The 20,023-nt window shown below is 44.5% G+C and overlaps 1 protein-coding gene across 1 annotated transcript; it reads left to right on the forward strand.

Annotated features, from left to right (window-relative positions):
- Nucleotides 1-261: 261 nt before the first annotated feature.
- HMGCS2 (3-hydroxy-3-methylglutaryl-CoA synthase 2) lies at nt 262-19,046 on the forward strand. The gene is made up of 10 exons (XM_049616478.1): nt 262-442; nt 4,768-5,222; nt 8,677-8,802; nt 9,390-9,554; nt 10,993-11,158; nt 12,982-13,152; nt 14,446-14,552; nt 15,159-15,284; nt 16,743-16,854; nt 18,911-19,046. Exons 1-9 carry the CDS (start codon nt 339-341, stop codon nt 16,847-16,849), a joined length of 1,527 nt encoding a protein of 508 aa, XP_049472435.1. The 5' UTR covers nt 262-338; the 3' UTR covers nt 16,850-16,854; nt 18,911-19,046.
- The last annotated feature ends 977 nt before the right edge of the window (nt 19,047-20,023 follow it).

Below are 20,023 nucleotides of genomic sequence, written 5' to 3' on the forward strand. Positions count from 1 at the left end.
CCAGGTGGTGTTACCTCAGGATGTGCGGCAAGGACCATCACAGCCCCATGAAGTGGCTGGCTATAAATAAGGCTGAGAAAGGAGGGATCAGAGCCATCCACCCCCACACATGCCCAGGCTCAGGGCAGCTACATACAAGTTGGAGAGATGATGTTTGTCTTCGACTCGCCCATGTTCTGAGAACTTTGGCCCAGTTTTAGAAGCCAAATGAGCCTTGATAAGCAGGGGTGGGGCTTCCAGAGGCAGGAATCTCAGAGTTCTATAAAGCCTAATGGGGCACCTCTGGGTAACTCTCCCAAGGACTGTGAATTGCTGGCTTTCTGCTTATTTCTCTGGAAATGCAACGGCTGTTGACTTCAGTGAAGCGGGTCTTGCAAGTGAAGAAAGCAATGCAGGAACCCTCCCTCTCACCTGCTAGCCTTCTTCCAGGAGCCCACCAAAGGTGAGTCACATTGTTCCCAGGGACTGTGCAGACCACTCTTTGAGAAGGGTCGTGGTACCAGTAAAAGATGGGCAGAGGGCCTGCCTTGAGGAAAAGCTCGGTAGAATCCCAGTGAAAAGTGGGCAAGGCTTGTGCACAGCCTTAGATAGGCAAGTTAACCCCTTAGGGTCTCAGCTACCTTCTCTCTAAACAGGTGGTCCCTCAGCTGCAGAGCTCCGGGATCCTGAACCTCTGATACCTGTTGTTCACAGATGACATCTTTCACTCCCCCAGCTGCACAAAGCAGTGGAAATATCAGTACCAGGGGACCCCCCCCCCGCCCCATCATTCTCTTCTCCACCACTGTTTCCACCTTTACCCTGAGCTCCTGCCAAGACCCACAGCATTCTGTGCCAACTGCAATGTTAGTCACACCCGCTGCCTCAATCACTGCAGCAAGATTCCCAATGGACTGGGGATCAGAAGCATGTTTCACTGCTCTCTGATTTCATGAGAAGGGGAAATGGGATGTAAAGATAAGTGTGTGTGTGTGTGTGTGTGTGTGTGTGTGTGCGCGCGCGCGCATGCGCAATGTGTTGCGCACAGAAGCACACACACATACCTTTTATTCGTAAACACTCCTCCGCTTTGGCCCATGTGCTTGGAGCCTACCAGCGTTGGTAGTAAAATAACTACAGCTGGCACCTTGGGACCCACTGCACCGTGGGACTAGCCCATTCCTCCCACACTGCATTCCATGAATACTTAGAAAAATGACTATGATCTAGTGTCTTCCCTTGCCTGGGACTCAGGGAACCTGGCTGTATGAATGTGTAGAGTAGGGGCTGATGCTCCTTAAACTTCTTATTCTCTTACTGATTCTCTGCCATTGTCCACATTCTCCCCCACCCTTTTTAGACAAGTCTAATGTCCCAGCTCAGCATTTAACCCGTTTTTGTATTTGTGAGGAAGGGATTGTCCTAGGTGTGCTTGTTTTAATAAGCAACAGTGGGCTTCCCAGAAAGAGACAAACCTCAGAGCTCAACCAACCTGCCTCTCCTTCTGGCATCCTTGGTTCACACTTGGGATCTTTGTTCACATTTCCTTTTTCTGATGTACTCATAGCTCATCCCATTTTCTGTGGCCTGGATGAGCATTAAGCATCCAACTCTTGATCTCAGCCCACGTCTGGGTCTCAGAGTCTTGACTTCAAGCCCTGCATTGGGCTCTGCACTGGGCATGAAGCCTACTTTGAAAAAAGCAACCAAACAAACAAACAAAAAAAATCTTCTTTATGGGTCTCTCTGTATTTCTGTCCCTTCCACAACACCAGCTCAAAATCTAACCCAAGAACTGCTCCCATCTTAGCTTATGTTTCACTGCCTGTTAAGGAAGAGTCGTGCCTTCCACTTGATGGTCCCCACCTGCTTTTCTCCTGTGCTGTGTTCCTAATCCCCTCCACTCTCCACTCCACAGGAGGGGACTGTATTCAGTCACCCTCCACTGTGACTGCCATCCCACCGTCCCCCCCCTCCAGTTCTTCATCAGCAGAAGCTCCACTCATCCATCAAGGTTGATCTCCAATGTAGCCTCTTCCACAAAATGTTTCCTGAGCCTTCTACCCATAAGAAATCTCTGCTTCCTCCAAACTCCTGTGGGATTCTGCCTATATCTCTCTTGAGGCCCTTATCACATTCTAACTCTCCGTCGAGGTATGCGTGTATATATGTATGTTTTCGTCTATTCCTCCCACTGGTCAAGGAAGTCCTCAAGAATCTTGACCTCCTCCATGGGGCGCCTGGGTGGCTCAGTCTGTTAATTGTCCGACTTCAGCTCGGGTCATGATCTCACGGTCTGTGAGTTCGAGCCCCACGTCGGTCTCTGTGCTGCCAGCTCAGAGCCTGGAGCCTGCTTCGGATTCTGTGTCTCCCTCTCTCTCTGCCCCTCCCCTGCTCATGCTCTGTCTCTCTCTGTCTCAAAGATAAATAAAAACATTTAAAAAATTAAAAAAAAAAGAATCTTGACCTCCTCTTGTTTTTTGCCTTCCCTCTCTACCTCTACAGCCTCTCCCTAGCACAGTGCCTGACATATAATAGTGAATTTTGAAACACAAGAGAAGGAGGAGAGATGGAATAAAGAAATAAAAGCTTAATGTGTATTCTTGAACCAAGCAACCTCCTCAAAACAAACCAGTTTTAAATGAAATAAAGTGATTACGCTCTAGAGAAAATGCAAGATTAAAAGGGCCCTCTTAACTCCAGTGGTCTGATGTTTCTGGAAGCCTCTACATGTTAACTTTTCTTCAAATCTCTGGAATCCATTTCCAGAAATAGCTCTCTACTAAGATCATTACAAAAGCTACAAAGTGGCTGATTCTTGGAACCTCTCCTTGAAAGCTGAGATTTCTAATTGGAAAGAGAGGGAGGGAGGGAGCTTAGAGAAGGCAGAATGAAAACAAGTCTGAGGGGAAAGCTAGCCAAGCACAAGACCAGTGCTGGCTAACCATTAGCTCCTATGTACTAGGGAAGACACTCCACAAATATTTGATAGTACAAACTCCAATTATTTGGGAGGAACACCAAATAAATAGGGCAGATAACTAAATTCCAAACCTCTCTTGTCAGAAATGGATGAACATTTATACTTTGCCTCACTGTTTTGTGATCCTGTGACCCACTTTGCCTCACAGCACTTCAAAGTGACCTTTCTGATGGGAGAACTGGGGTTTACCAGAAACCCAGAATCCTCAAGATGATTGACAAATGCACTCAACCTGAGCTACTGTTCTGGTGGCATACAGCTAAATGTATAAGCCTGCGGAGCCATCCTGTCCCTCACCATGGTCAGGAATTCTGTAGCCAGATATGAGTCAAAGGACCCTAGTGGCCCTCGTGAGTGCCTTGGTGACACCCAAGGTGGTGAAAGGACAGGGTATTTCTAACACATGAGTAACTATGAAGGTACTCTGAGCACATCACTTCACCAACGTATGCCATGATTTGACCATCTGTAAAAGGAAGAATATCACTAAATTTACCAGATTTCAGGTACTTTCGTGTGTGAACAGATGGAGGTGGACCTGGTGAGCTCTGTACTTGTAGCTGGAAGGAGAAACTCCAGAATTTCACCAGGGATATTAGCAGTCAGGGTTAAAGCAAGGTGGGTAGGTCCAGGAAAGAAACAGATTATCTCTTCCCTCTTCCACTGTCTCCTTCCCCATTTCCTCTCTGTTCCATTTAGAATTATTCTCTCTGTCTTCCATATTCTCACAGCATTTGCTTCTTACACTATGTATTTAGCTGTAAAATGCCTCTTCCATTAGACTGTGCTCTTTTGGTGGGCACAAAGGATGTCGTCTTCACTACTGGGCATCAAGAACATTGTGTGGGATGTGCTCAGTAAATATTGGGAGGCCCAATCAAGAAAAGCAGAGAGGATGGAATCAAGCATCAAAGTGCCTTAAAAAGTAGAAAAACAATAAGTGTGTTCTTGTGAAGTAAAAAGAAAGAAGAAGGAGGAAGGAGGTTAATGAGAGGGGCACTTTAAAAATGAATGATAGATTTTTAAAATTATATCCTATGGGGTTTATGACATGTGTAGAAGTAAACCATATCACAATAATAGCTCAAAGGGAGGGAGAGGATAAATGAAGTTAAACTAAAGTATGGTTTTTCACTGTTCAGAAAGTAGAAGTATTAATTTAAGTTAGAGTACAATAAACCAAGCATGTATATTGTAATCTCTCTGAGGTCATTGCTAAACGGAAAAGAGGGGATAAAATGGAATAATAATAAATACTCGCTTAATCCAAAAGAATACAGGAAAGAAGAAATGAAGAAACAAAGTCCATATGAGAGAAATGGAAATAAATAGTGAGATAATCAATTTAATCCCATCTATATTAGTCATCACAATAAATGTAATTGGAATAGTTACTCCAACTAAAGCATCAATATTATAAGACTTGTTAAAAAAGAAACAAAAAAGACCTAACTATGTGCTGTTTAGAAGAGATATGTTTTGAATATAAAGACCCTAAGAAGTTAAAAGTATAAAAGGACAGCAAAAGATATACCATGCAAACAGTAATAGAAAAAAAAAAGAAGGCAGCTTTCTTAACATCAGGAGAAGTAGACCTTATGGAAGAAATATCACAAAGATAAAGAGGGACATCTAATAAGGATAAGAGAGTCAATTCAACAGAAAGATAACCATCTCAAATTTGCATTCATTTGACAATATAGCTTCAAAATACAGGAAAAATGGATGAAATAATTGCTGTGTTATATTTTGAGGAGACTGGCTGGAGACCACTTGTAAGATCTTGATTGTTATCTCCACTACAGGTTTTCTACAGTTCCTGCTGTCCCCTTGGCCAAAACAGATACTTGGCCAGAGAATGTGGGGATCCTTGCCTTGGAGGTCTATTTCCCAGCCCAATATGTGGACCAAACAGACCTGGAGAAATATAACAATGTGGAAGCAGGGAGGTACACAGTGGGCTTGGGCCAAACCCATATGGGCTTCTGCTCAGTCCAGGAGGACATCAACTCCCTGTGCCTGACGGTGGTACAGCAGCTGATGGAACACACGCAGCTCCCGTGGGACTCTGTGGGCAGGCTGGAAGTGGGCACTGAGACCATCATCGACAAGTCCAAGGCTGTCAAAACAGTGCTCATGGAGCTCTTCCAGGATTCGGGCAACACTGACATTGAGGGCATAGATACCACCAATGCCTGCTACGGTGGCACTGCCTCCCTCTTCAATGCTGCCAACTGGGTAGAGTCCAGCTCCTGGGATGGTAGGTGCTGCCTGAGACCTCGTGTAAGATAGGAGCTGGGTTCAAGGCTGGATCCTTAGTTTTGTTTCTCCATTTCCCCAGTGGTTTCATCAGGGAATGAAGGACAACTCATTTATACAGCTGCTGCTGTCATCAACAACTACAATGATGATAAATGCTTAGACTTATATAGCTTTATACTGTTAATTAGGTAGCATGTGTACATAGCCATTCACTTCCAACAGCCTAGGAAGTGATTTTGATGCCTAGTTTATCGGTGAAAAAATGGAGGGTCCAATATCTTACACATAGTGTGTGGCAGGGGTGAGATGCCAAACCAAACCCAATATATTCCTCTTTCTTGTAAGCTTCTCTTTAGCCTCTGAGAGACAGAAATTTGTACAAGTTTAGATGTTAAGGGGAAGACACCCTGGTAGAAATAGACCCAGAGAATCACAGAATACACTAGTACACAGAGTATTTCTTCTCTTTCTACCTTTCCTGGTTACTAGGAAATTGTTTTTTGCTTAACATACGAACATTATCCTGTCTCTTACTTATATTTTCCCTCAATGATATATTAGAGGATGAACACCTGTTGTGATAGCAAGAAAATGTCCAAGAGAAACAGAACAAGTTGAGAGTTTGAAACCTAGCTCTGTTGATCATTGTTGACAAGTCCCTTAACCACTTTGAGCCTCAGAGTTCTTATTTGGTGACCTGCCTTGCAGGGATGGTAAAAAGACTGTAGAAGAGATTCACAGAGCCGTGAAAGAACATTTCTGTCAAGGCACTTAGTATATTTACTAAGTTGGAAACTAGAGTTTAAAACTGTAGAAACCGTAATTAACATTAATTGTAAAGTCTTAATGTTGGCAGGGAACTTAAAGTTTATCTAATCAAATATTCTTTGTTTAAAGAGAGGCCAAGAGTTGAACTCTTTGCCTCTGATCACACAGGATGGCAGTGCAATTCACACATCCATTCAGTATTGATTCTGACTGTTCTGTGTAGCCTCACCATCAAAGGTTCCATTGACTTGGGATGTCCCAGCCCCTACATCATCAAGTATGTTCTTACAATGCTTCTCCTACTTGGCACTTATTGCCCGTCCAGCAACCCCTACTCCTGTCATCACCAATATGTCCAGTCAAGCATTTAGTTGGAGAATAGAAATGAAGGGCAAGGGACACTCACCAACCTTTAACCAAAACTCAGAACCTTGTTCGGGAATATCATAAGCTTCAAGCATGTCATTTCAAATGAGTAGATTCTGCTGAGTGGCAGCATACTCCACAGGAGGGCATCCTTCTTTAACATGATGTCTTGGTCAGAGGGAGGAAAAAAAACTTGAGATGTGAATCATTTTGTATCAAAACAAAAGCGTATTTAAACTTTAGCCTAATGGCAACCACCAAGACTAGACAAAATCAGTGTAGGTGGGATTTCTGCTTTGACCTGGCCAACGTTCCACCTGGGATCCCTCAGATGGACAGAGATGGTTCTGGGACTTACCAGGAATTTCAGAATCACTCCAGAGAGACAGTAGGGTATGAGGGAAGGAAAAAGTCGTATAGCCTCAGATTGTCCAGCAGACTTCAATTTTTGCTCTTTTTTTTTCTTTAGTGAAAGTAATTGAAATTTATAATTAAAAAATATACACATACACAAAAGAGTGGACAGTGAAGAAAAAGTTCCCTTTCGACACCCCATTATCACTTTCCAGAATTTCACGCTAACGGTTTCTATATATTCTTCCAGAATTTTTCTATGTACTTCCAAGCATACACATAAGTATTCAGTTTTAAACATTGTACATATTATTCCTCATCTCCGTGATGTCTTAGAGGTCATTTTATATCACTATATATAAGGTCTACTTCATCTTTGAAAAGCCTTACAATATTCTATTGATGAATATGCCAAACTTTATTTAATTGGTCCCATATTGATAGATCTTTAGACTGTGTATTTTTTACAATTATACAAAAATGTTTTATTTTTTAATTAGAGAGAGAAAGAGAGAGCCTGCAAGTGAGAGAGAGGGGCAGAGGGAGAGAGAGAGAATCTTAAGCAAGCTCTATGCTCAGTGTGTAACCCAATGGAGGGCTCAATCCCACAACCCTGGGATCATGACCTGAGCTGAAATCAAAGTTAGCTGCTTAACCGATTGATTGAGCCACCCAGGTGCCCTTAAAAACATGTTTTAATGAACATTGTATAATAGCTTGTGATAATGTGGTAAGAATAAGTTCTTAGAAATGGAGTTGCTTCATATGTTGATTTGAAAGTTTAATAGAGGGGCACCTGGGTGGCTCAGTCGGTTGAACCTCTGACTCTTGATTTCAGCTCAGGTCATGATCTCACGGTTAGTGAGATTGAACCCTGTATCAGGCTCTGCGCTGACAGAGCAGAGGCTGCTTGGGATTCTCTCTCTCCCTCTCTGTCCCTCTCCCGCACACATACACACTATCTCAGAATAAATAAATAAACTTTTAAAATAAATAAATAAAAGTTTGATAGAATGTGCCAAACTGTTCTTCAAGATGTACTAAAAAGTACATTCTTACAATACATATTATCAAACTTTCTAATCTTTGTCAACTTAATAGGGAAAAATAAGAATTTGTCTTTTTTTTCATTATAAGAGAACTTCAATATTTTTGGGGATGTTCATTGGCCATTCTCCTATTACATACCTTGTTTTTTTATGAGACTTTTATAAATGAAAGAAAATAGCTTTTTGTTGATTTTAAATATTGTAAATATGTCCCCAGTTTGTCTGAGCTTGTTTCTTTTTTTTTATTTTTTTTAATGTTTATTTATTTTTGAGAGAGACAGAGACAGAGCATGGGCGGGGGGCAGTGACAGAGACACAGAATCTGAAACAGGCTCCAGGCTCAGCTGTCAGCATAGAGCCTGATGCAGGGCTCAAACTCACGGACCGTGACATCATGACCTAAGCCGAAGTCGGACACCCAACCAACTAAGCCACCCAAGCACCCCTGTCTGAGCTTGTTTCTGATAAAAAGTTTGAATTTTTAGATAGCCAAATTTATTAATCTTTTCTTTAACAGCTTCTAAATACTTTTTTTATAGTTTCCAAACTATATATAAACTATATATAAAACAATATTTTTGTTGTTGGGGATGGAGTTGGGAGTTATTCGAATTCTTAAAAGAAGGTTCTTGGGTTTCAATGAATTTGTGTTGGAATCCTGACCCTAAATCCTTATCATACTATCTATTAGCTGTGTGCCTTGGCCAAGTGACTTAAGTTCCTTGGGCCTCAATTTCTTTGTCTATAAAGAGGGAATAACTGTACCTGATATATAGGCTTATTGTGAGAGCAGGGATATTTGTTTTTGTTCACTGGTCTATCTTCATTACCTAAAATTGTGCCTGGGTCATAGAAAGCACCCCATCTACTCAAGATTTGGTAGTGATGATAATTACGTCTTGTCTCTCATTACAGGTCGCTATGCAATGGTGGTCTGTGGAGACATTGCAGTCTATCCCAGTGGTAACGCTCGTCCCACAGGTGGGGCTGGAGCCGTGGCCATGCTGGTTGGACCCAAGGCCCCTCTGACCCTCGAGAGAGGTCTGTGATAAACTGTGGATATGTGGTACAAAGAGACTGTGCATGGCATAGTCAAATACATAGCTACCAATCCCAAACTGGCATACTCACTATGCAGAGCTAAAGTATGGATTTGAGGATGACATTGCTTGCCTTCAAAAGGCTGTATGTACTGGGGAGCAAAGGGCAGGGAGGAAGGGAAGAGAGGGATCGGTGAGCTTTCCTCTTCTGCACGATCACACATAGGGATAATGATGCATGGAACGAGTGGCATTGATGCTGTAGATGAGGACCCTTAAGGAGCTAGACTGGCAACTGAATATGAAAGAAGATAATTGGGTATGAGGAGAAAGGTTCTCCCTTGAGACTTTTGGCATCTATTCCAGATTTTAAGCCTGTATAGGTATGGAAAGGGAAATATACATCTCATGCTATAAGGGCAACAATCTGTTCAACTTCCTTTGAATGTGTGAGGGATGTTGAGTGGGTTCAGGCTTGAGCATGAGACAGAGGAAGACCAAGAAATTATTGGCACATGGTTCTCCTATCCTCTCTGCTCTGTGGGGACTGCATTGTACAGTCCTGAATCCCTCTGTGTGCCTTGCCAGGGCTTAGGGGAACCCACATGGAGAACGTATACGACTTCTACAAACCAGATGGGGCTACAGAGTACCCAATGGTGGATGGGAAGCTCTCCATCCAGTGCTACCTACGGGCCTTGGACAGATGTTACACATTATACCGTCAAAAAATCCAGAACCAGTGGAAGCAAGGTATGGGGCTCAGAGGGTAGAAAATGGGGACTCTATTTTCATGGGGCCAAGGGTTTGTCCTAAAAGCTTAAGACAAGGTTTCTTCTCTCCTCCAAAAATGATCTCAAGAGAATTGCTTCATGTAATCCCTTTGACACCCTTTGACACCCTGTAAGTCATCGAGAGTGAAAGTACCCTTCCTTTGACACCCTTCAATGGGTCTATGGTTAAGTCCATCTGGAAGCCATCCAAATTCAAGTATGAAGTTAAATGAAAGAAAAGAAACAATTCAGAACCAAAGCCACCAGTAGGAAACCAGTGGGTGTCAGCCACCTGGGGAGGTACTGTGGTGAGTCAGAATAACCACCTCCTACTGGGGCTAGGATTTGTTTCTGTTGAAGCCAGGAGTGATTTGACTCATGATTTGTAGTTTGCTACCTCTTAAAGTCTGGTTGATGTTGAAAAATCTGACCTCTATTTTTGGTACACTAGCATATTAGTGTTGAAAAATCTGACCTCTATTTTTGGTACACTAACGTATTAGTGATTTGTCTTTGGATGGTAATGTTACAAGTTAATTTTATTTTCACCTTTAGTTTCTGAGTTTTCCTGCTAAGAAAACATGTACCGCTTTCGTAATCAGAAAAGAAACAAACTTCAGCTTAAAAATACAGAGCAATCTACTTTAAAGAAAATACAAGGGTTCTTAACTGCGTACTCCTGCCCAGACAAGCATCAGTGTAGGAAAAGGCATGTACAGAAGTGCCAGAGCACGGATGCTCTAGGGGTGGCCTAAGGAGCCACTTCTTGACCCTTTCCACCATGCTGAGAGGAATGCCAGCTGCCACCGACCCCACGGGTTAAGCAGTCCACCTGGACCTCTCTACCTCCCGTCCACTATAAAATCGCTCTTGGCTAATTACTCTCACCAGCTCGGAATCCTTTTGGCATTCTAATTTTGCTCCTTAACCTCCTACGAAATTTGATTGATGCTGCTTTGACTCTCAGCACTAAATTATAAACACTCCTAAGGGCAGAGGGCACATTGCCCTCCTCCTTGGAGTGAGAGAGACAGTCTGGGGTGTAGAGTCAGAGACATCAGAACCTAAATCCAAAGTCAGCCGTTTTCAAGATGGGTAATCGTGGACACATGCCCTAGCTTCATATTTTAGAGACTCTGTTTCCTCCTCTGAAAAATAGAGAAAGTAATGCAACAGTAGTTTGATTTGGAGGAATTATCTGTCAGAAAGGTTGGCAACAGTAGAGAGGAAGAAAATATTTGTTTCTCTCACTTCTTTCTTTTTAAGTAAGTGCTTAGCAGAATGCTCGTTAAGTGAATGAACAAACCCATGTGGGTTGCTGGAGGCTGTGAGTCCCTCAGCACACTTAGGTCGCGGGACACAGGTCTAAATGGCTCATCTGCCATGGCACATCCTTGCTTTCACATTTCCTCTTCCAGCTGGCATCGATCGGCCTTTCACTCTCGATGACTTACAGTTTATGATCTTTCACACGCCCTTCTGCAAGATGGTCCAGAAATCTCTGGCTCGCCTGATGTTCAATGACTTCCTGTCAGCCAGCAGCAACACAAAGACCAGCCTGTATAAGGGGCTGGAGGACTTCAGGTGAGTCCTCTTTGGGGGAACCTAGACGTTCGTGAGGGCTGAGGAAAGAGGAGGTTTCTGCACGTCTAGGCAGCCATGGGGGGAGAAGGGGCAATCCTCCAACACAATACAAATGACACGGAGTCCACGAGTTATTGGGTAATGGTCTGCATAGCGCCCTCCTCCTTTTATCTCAGGGAGCACAGGGCGTTTGCCAGCACCTCGAGATCAAGTGGCTATAAGAAGCTTCAGAGAATAAGAAAAAAAGGGGAAAGGGAGTGTGGCTAAATCATTCAGTCAAGAAACATTTTTTTTTTAATTTCTAATGTTTATTTATTTTTGAGAGAAAGGGAGACAGAGCATGAGCGGGAGAGGGGCAGAGAGAGAGGGAGACACAGACTCTGAAGCAGCTCCAGGCTCTGAGCTGTCAGCACGGAGCCTGACTCGGGGCTCGAACCCACAAACCGTGAGATCATGACCCTAGCCGAAGTCCAAAACTTAACCAACGGAGCCACCCAGGTGTCCCAAGTCAAAAAAACATTTTATGAACATCAGCTATGCGTCAGGCATCATAGTAAACTCTAAGGACACCAAAATGAATGTGACTCCCTGGTCCCTGCCTTGAGGATCTTACAGAAACACCTAGAAGCAGATAATCACAGTATGAGATGGCAACTTCAGGAGCGTCAGGCCTCATTCTCACTTGCCTTTGGTTTAATGTCTCACTTGTTGCCTCAATTTCCTCCACCTATGAAATGGAGATAGTCTAGCTCACCCCCTTAGAAGAGTACTATTTATTGAGGCATCACTCTAAGACATTTAGAAAAGAAGACTCTTCAATATACAGTTCCCACTGGGAAGAAAATATTCCCTTTTATTCTTGGTAGCTGTTTTTTTTCAAGTTTTGGTGTATTCTACCAACACTTGCCCCTATTGCTAACCTACTGCCCCTACTAACCTCACCACTAACTAAAATGTCAAAATTAGCACAAACACTGCTTCTAAGACCCATGTCTTAGATCCATGTCTTAGAAGTAAGTGTTTCTGTCCCATGAAAAACAAAATTCTAATATACACCAAAGGTAATAGTTTACTGTCTTTAATATATGAAAGCCTCATCAACAATAAGATAAACACCCTGATAGAAAACGGAGAAAAAGATATGGACCAGAAATTTCCTCGAAGAAGAAATGCACACGATCCTATTTTTCAACGTGTGCACTCAGTGGCAACGAATCTAAGCGAGTTACCATTTTCCTTACATAGCTGTTTTAAAATTTGAACACCCAGAAGTGACAAGGCTCTGGGAAGACAGGCAACCATGGACGTGTCAACTGACACAAGGACATTGGGGAGAAATAGGAAAACACGAAGCAAAGGCCTTGAAGAGGTGCACACCTTTTGGTTCAGTAAATCCACACGTTGAAGGGAACAGGTAGCTCTTTGCTGTAGTGTTTTCACTGGGGGACAGGCGTGGGGAGAGTAGTTAAGGTAGGGCATGTTGTACCATGACTCATTCTGCAGCCTTTAAAAATAATGTTATGGAAGATGATTTAATGTCATAGGAAAAATTAGCCAGGGAAGCATGATGAGTAGAATGCATAGCATGATTTTATTTTCCACTTAACTCTATGAAAGCAGGATGTATTCCGCAAGAACAGTATGACCTAAGTGCTCTCTCTGAATGGTAGGACTCTTAGTGACATCGTTTTTCTTTGTGCTTGTCTGTATTTCCTAATATTTTATAATAAAAACACGTGCCCCAAAGTCTTCTTTCCAGAAGCTGTTACTTTCCTCCCCTCTTATGCTGTCTCACCTGGCCTGTTTTTCTGGCCGCCTCCCAGGGGGCTAAAGCTGGAAGACACCTACACCAACAAGGACCTGGATAAGGCACTTCAAAAGGCCTCTCTGGACATGTTCAACAAGAAAACCAAGGCCTCCCTTTACCTCTCCACGCACAACGGGAATACATACACCTCATCGCTGTATGGATGCTTGGCTTCCCTTCTGTCCCAGTGAGTACTGTGTCTGGTCCCACCATCTCCCTCCCAACCCACGGTCAGAGGGGTCAACCAAGTTTGGTTCCTCTTCTAGTTCAGAAATTTGTAAGGAAGGAAAGAAAGAAGGAGAGAAAATGAAAGAAACTTGTTTCAAAAGTATATGTATAGGCAGCTTTACTATCGGTATTAAACAATGGTCTCCAATGTGATGTTGTATGATGTCAAGGGATGTGCAAGACCTGCCCGGATGCAGCAAGTATACAGGAGCACTTTTGTGCATGTTTTTATCCCATCCATTTGAAGTCTCTGTACTTAGGAAGAGAGTACACAGCACTCCACTGAGTTAGAGAGCACTTAACTGGTGGTTAAGAGTCAAGCTGTAGAACCTGCAACCTAGGTTCAAATACCACTTATCAGCTTTGACCTTGGAAAAATACTTAACCTCTGTGTGCCTCACTTTCCCCATCTATAAAATGTGTACACTAATAATACCTACCTTTTTGGGTTTTGATGAGTGTTAAATGTCTAAAAGAATTAAGGGCACCTCGATGGCTTAGTCGGTTAAGCTTCTGACTTTGGCTCAGGTGATGATCTCATGGTCCATGAGTTTGAGCCCCATGTCGGGCTCTGTGCTGACAGCTCAGAGCCTGGAGCCGGCTTCGGATTTTGTGTCTCCCTCTCTCTCTGCCCCTCCCCCGCTTGTACTCTGTCTCTCTCTCAAAAATAAATAAACATTAAAAAAATTTTTTTTTAAGAATTGAAACAGTAGTGTTCAGCAAGTGCTCAGATGTTATTTGGTATTTCTGTTGATATTCTATTTTGTGGGTTTTATAAGGTGATACCTGTACTATAGTACCTGTATATAACATAAGATATATATATGTATGTATATATATATATATATATGAACTCGATCAAATTATTACTGATGAGGGGATGATAAAAAAGTTACATGTGGTGAAACATTACCAGCAAACATGGAAGCCTTGAATTGGTCTGACCTCCAAACTTCGAGTTCACTGAATTCATCTTGTCCTCATAGGTGAGAAGGAGCCCCTTTCATACCCCCAAATTCCGTTATGCTCATTGTGCCTTCGGTAGCTTGGATTTTAGTTGCTCTCCTCCTGGCAGATTTTCTTCTCTCTGGGCCTATCCCCAGGGTCTTCCAAAAGTCCCTATTTGCGTAGAGAGCCTGGAGCCCATTTCTACTTGCAAGAGGTTGACTAGATTGGGCCGATAGGTTGGCTTATTTGAAGTGCAGAGTATAATGCCAATATGTTTCTGGGGTTTTGATTTCTTTCCCTGCAGGCACTCTGCCCAAGACTTGGCTGGCTCCAGGATTGGGGCCTTCTCTTACGGCTCTGGCTTGGCAGCGAGTTTTTTTTCATTTCGAGTGTCCCAGGATGCTTCTCCAGGTGAGTTCTATCAGGCACTTCTGGTAAGATTCATCTGGTAAAAGAAACCACGCTCTGCCTCATCACTACTGAGGCTCCTATCTTGACAGATGATGTTGTGATTAAAAGCCAAGGAACTCCCTGAAGGGATTTAAGCAATGGAGTAAGTTTGTCTAACTTATGTAGTTGAAGCATTTGCCTGGCTCCTACTTGGACTAGACTGAAGAGAAACAAAGGCAAAAACAGGGGAACAAGTCAGGTCATTCCAGCAAATAGACGAGGCAAGAAATAATCAATGGTCATTTGTCACAACCGGTTAAAGGAAAGTTGGTGGGTTTGAGATATCCAATAAATAAATATTTGCTGATTATTTTACGTCAGATGTGATCAGGGGTGCACACGTAAGCACTGTGTGGGACATACCTTGACTGGATGAGTGTGTTTGCTTGTATGTTTTGCTAACATTATGTTTGCTGACCTTTATCATTTCTTGACATGCTAAGCCCCACACAGCACTTTCCTTCAGGGTCTGAACTTTCACAGAACCTCGCTGTCTATCGGACTCATGGTCAGCAGCAGTGATAATGACCGTGAAGTAGATTTAACAGTCTGGCCACTGTCTCCCAGGATCCCCCCTGGAGAAGCTGGTGTCCAGTGTCTCAGACCTGCCAAAACGCCTCGCCTCCCGGAAGCGTATGTCTCCCGAGGAGTTCACAGAAATAATGGACCAAAGAGAACAATTCTACCATAAGGGTAAGAAAAAGGGCAGGAAGAGAAAGAGAGGGATTTTTGTTCTCAGATTCCACGCCAGGGGCAGAGAGCTGGGGATTCATCGGAAGTCTGGACTACAGCGGGCCAGTGCAAATATGTCTATGATATGATGGGGAGAAAACCTGTTATGTCCAAGGATGCAAGAATTGAGTGGGGAAGCATTTAGCAGAGTAGAGAAGAGGGGGGAGGCAGCATGTAACTTCCCAGGATAGACTGTAGCTACCTACTCAAAACAGGATACGGGACAGTGTAGTCCCAAGGATACTAGATGCGTGGTCTTGAAAACTGCTATCTGTGTAACAGGTGAAAGAACCCAGACTTTGGAGCTGGATATTCCAATCTAAACTGACCTATGACAAACATCAGCTCTTTATCTTTGGGGAAACTATTGAAATCTTACTCAGTTGTCTCATTCTAAAGTCATTACCAGCTTTGCAGGATTGCCAATTGATTAAATGAATTAATGTATATAAATAAGCTATCAACAGATATTACTATCTCTGCCTACCTGCCCCCTTTCCTTAAGAAACATTAAAAAAAAAGTATTGCCCTCCCCCCAAAAAAGCAACAAAGGAAAAAAAGACAAAAGCTAAAGTTACAACTGGAAAGACCAGATGGTGTTTTAAAACAATTTTTTTAATGTTTATTTTTGAGAGAGAGAGACTCAGAACACGAGCAGGGGAGGGGCAGCGAGTGAGGGAGACCCAGGCAGGCTCCAGGCTCTGAGCTGTCAGCACAGAGCCCAATATGGGCTTGAACTCATGAGCCATGAGATCATGACCTGAGCCGAAGTCAGATGCTTAACCGACTAGCCACCCAGGCAGTGGTTTTAAAACCAGTACCAGAACAAAACATATTTTCTCAAAGACTTGGGACACATGGCTTGCAGTGTGATATGAAAAGGACACAGAATTCACAGAAATGGGAACGTTCTGGAAAACTTTAGACCTAGTAGTCTGCATGTCTGCAACAGGGGACATGTTAGAATAAAGAAGAAAAACAAAATAAAAACAGGACCCAAGATGAATGCTGACGGACAAAGAACAGAAATACTACAATGCATCAGATCCAGAGAATTTAGGGCTAGGAAGGAAGTGTCTGTTAGAAGCCAGGAAGCTCAAAGGCACACATACCTCAAGCCAGATAGCATTGACAAAAGGACATGATGAGGACTTCAATAGAGGAAGGGTGAGTTTACTGTAGGGAAAGGTCATACTCCTTGAGGAAAAGTTCTAATAGGCAAGCCAAATACTAGATTCAAGATGGCTGCTTCTGGTTCTTGGGCTGGTCCCGGGCTCTGTCGGGGGGGAGGTAACAGGTGGCCTCACAGCCCCTTGCAGCACAGCCAGGACAGCTTCACCGTGAAGGCATCCCCAGACTATTGTCTCTTCCCCACCCCCATGCAGCCTTCCCTAAGCATTGCTTCTGCTCCCTCCACAGTGAATTTCTCACCACCTGGTGACATAAGCAGCCTGTTCCCAGGCACCTGGTACCTGGAGCAAGTGGATGAGCTACATCGTCGCAAGTACGCCCGGCGGCCGGTCTAAAGGTGGTGAGTGATTCTGCAGGGCTGGTGGCACAGAGCTTTTCCTCTTCAGATGCAGTTCCGATAGTGTCACCAGGCCAGGCTGGATCGATAGCTCCAAGGTGATCAGAGGTGGGGAGTTTGTACCACGAGGACCACGTCAAACTGTTGGGGCTCTTTGCCTTGGAACGACTAGAGCTGGGGAAGGGCCATGCTTGAAACTTGGGAATGTCAAAAAAAAAAAAAGGGGGCAACTCGTTTACCCAACCTGCTCACCAGGGCAAGGTCCCCTAGAAGCTTGGCAGAAACCAAGTTAGCATCTATGAGGGGAAGCAGGCTGTGAGCCTGAGCCTGTGGGACTTGTTCTTCCAGCGGGGACAGACCAGTAACAAAGATGAGTGGCTTCAGGAAAGGTACTCACTGGTGTGTTGGGGGCAGATCCATGAAGAAACAGGGTGCTGGGGATTCTGCTGGAGCCAGAAGCTTGGGTGGAAGGGAGCCTCACCATGTAGTCCTTCCTGGGGAGGAAGGGGTGAGGTGTGGAAACTCAGCAGGGGATGGGAGTGGGGAGGACAGAAGGGTTCCTGCCAGAGGACTGCCTGAGAAGGGGGCATGGGAGACTTCTTTGGGTGCTTTTAAAAGGAAAGTCAAGAATTCCAATTTAGAATCTTGTAGTTCATGGACTCAGACATCTGCCTTCGGTTTATCTTGCAAGTTGGTAAAATGCAGAATGGAGGAGGGAGAAGCAATTTCTGCAACGACCCATAAATCTCAATAAATGCAATCCCCAAATACTTCCTGTGTGTGCACGTGTATAGTGTCCCTCCTTTGGTAGATGAAGGAAGAAGGGTAAAAATGTTTGCGAAGGACAAGGTGTGGAGCAAGGGAAGAGGAGGAAGCCCGCGGGGAAAGGAGATATGCGGATAAAGCAGCAAGACCACAGGATTCAGATGTCCTCGGTTCCCACGGCCTGGCCTCCCCTGCAGGGATGTGAAGTGCCAGGCGAGGTGGACAAGGGGCCTGCCGGGCCAGGCCCGCAGGGTGTGGTGGACTCACGAGCTCAGCGAGCAGGGTCACAGACTTTGGCACTGCCTTGGGGCCACTGGTTGCTGGCTTGCTTGTTTGCAGTCTGATTCTTACGGGCAAGTCAGTGGCAAAGAGGAGACAGCTGCATGCGTCAAGCTAGTTCAGGCATCAGAAGCAGAGAGAGAGGGGGGCGCCTGGGGGGCCCAGTCGGCTAAGCGTGTGACCTCGGCTCGGGTCACAATCTCACGGTACATGAGTTCGAGCCCCACATCAGGCTCTGCATTGATGGTGTGGAGCCTGCTTGGGATTCACTGTCTCCCTCTCTCTCTGCCTCTCCCCCACTCATTCTTGTTCTCTCTCAAAAAAATTAATTAATTAATTTAAAAAAAAAAAGAGGAGAGAGACAGAAAAATTTGGGACTTTCAAAGGAGAGTTTCCGAATTAGGCTCCCTTCCCATCACGATCCATAAACATGATGCCTCTGAAGAGGAAAGCTGGGGCTCCTGTCGTCATCTCTCTCATGCTGATAACTCGTACAAGCGAGGAACCTACCACAATGAAATTTTAGCTGAGTTAGATTTTATGTCAGTGTGGTGCTCTGGGGAGCTCCATCTCATCACCATCCAGCCTTGCCAGCTTGCTTTTTTATTATTATTATTTTACTATTATTTTTTTTAACGTTTATTTATTTTTGAGAGAGAGACAGAGACAGAGTGCAAGTGGGAGAGGGGCAGAAAGAGAGGGAGACCCAGAATCCGAAGCAGGGTCCAGGCTCTGAGCTGTCAGCACAGCTGAACCACCCAGGCACCCCAACCAGCCTGCTCTTGCATCAGGCAGGATGTGTCCCTTGGCTCCCGTGGCACGGGGCACAGGGGGGGCTCAGGCACCTAGGCTCGGGTCTGGGTGGGCAGCAGAGCTCCCCAGACCTCAGGACCAGGTAGGAGAGCCCCTCTGCATAGCCTCACCTCAGGCAAGAAACAGGTACCAGGAGCAAGGGGGGGATGCCCAGGATGAGAGTTGCATTGATGTGGTTCTTTTCTTTCTTTAAATTCTACAGATCCATGGAGTGGTTCCTGAGAAATCTACACCAGCAGAATTTCTGCCCACGGATCATATTTTTAAAAGCCCACTCTTAGATGGAAATGGATTGGATCGGACACAGTAGCCCCCAGAAGCACTGCCCCTGGAGAGTGAGGGGCCATCCTTAGCACTCTTTATGTCTTTCTCTGCCACAATCACTGTCAAGGGCTTATGGTACTGCAGCGGTCTTCTGGGGAGGAGGGGTTGGAAAGAAGGCCTAGCTCACAATCGCTGCCCTCCAGAACTGTGAAAACACCCAGATAACTTTGCTTATCACAGCTTCGTGGCTGTTTGTATCATTATTAAATTTCTGTGCTGTTATAGCTTCATTCCTTTCTTAAGTTTTTCTGTCAATTTCTAAATTTTATACCAGGAACTTATTTATTTATTTTTTTACATTTATTTATCTTTGAGAGACAGAGTGTGAGTAGGAGAGGGGCAGAGAGAGAAGGAGACACAGAATTCGAAGCAGACTCCAGGCCCTGAGCTGTCAGCACAGAGCCTGACGTGGGGCGCAAACCCATGAACTGCAAGATCATGACCAGAGCTTAAGTTGGATGCTCAACCGACTGAGCCCCCCAGGTGCCCTATATAAACCCATATGACACAATGCAAAAGTTAGAGGGAGGAACTCGCTCTTATAGTTCTCGGAAACCAGCACAAAACCTGCACCAGCCAACATGCACAGAAGCCTGCTGGACCTTCGGGCTCCGCGGCCCCCAGTCTCCTCACCACACCGCTCCCCCCACCCCCAGCTGTAAAACTGCTAAGCACACACCTCACACCCTCCCTCTCTCCGTCCAGTTCCACTCTCTGAGAGGCTTAGGGGAAACAGCTTCTGCGCCCAGCTTCCTTCCCTGATCTAATGATGCCACCATGCAGAACAGGCTAGAAATGACTTCAAGGGCAACCAAAGCTCCTCGTTCAGGCCTTGCCAGTGTTATCTGGGGCAATAAACACAGGGCAGAGGTTAATACAGCATGCTTTTTACTCCTCTAGCCAAAAAAAAAAAAAGAATTTTGGTAGCTACCAGGGAATTTTTCCACCACAAGATGGTTTGTACCCCCTTGGGTTAGGGCACTGCTTTTTC

Source organism: Panthera uncia, assembly GCF_023721935.1.
Source record: "Panthera uncia isolate 11264 chromosome C1 unlocalized genomic scaffold, Puncia_PCG_1.0 HiC_scaffold_4, whole genome shotgun sequence".
In the NCBI taxonomy this organism is placed as follows: Eukaryota; Metazoa; Chordata; class Mammalia; order Carnivora; family Felidae; genus Panthera; species Panthera uncia.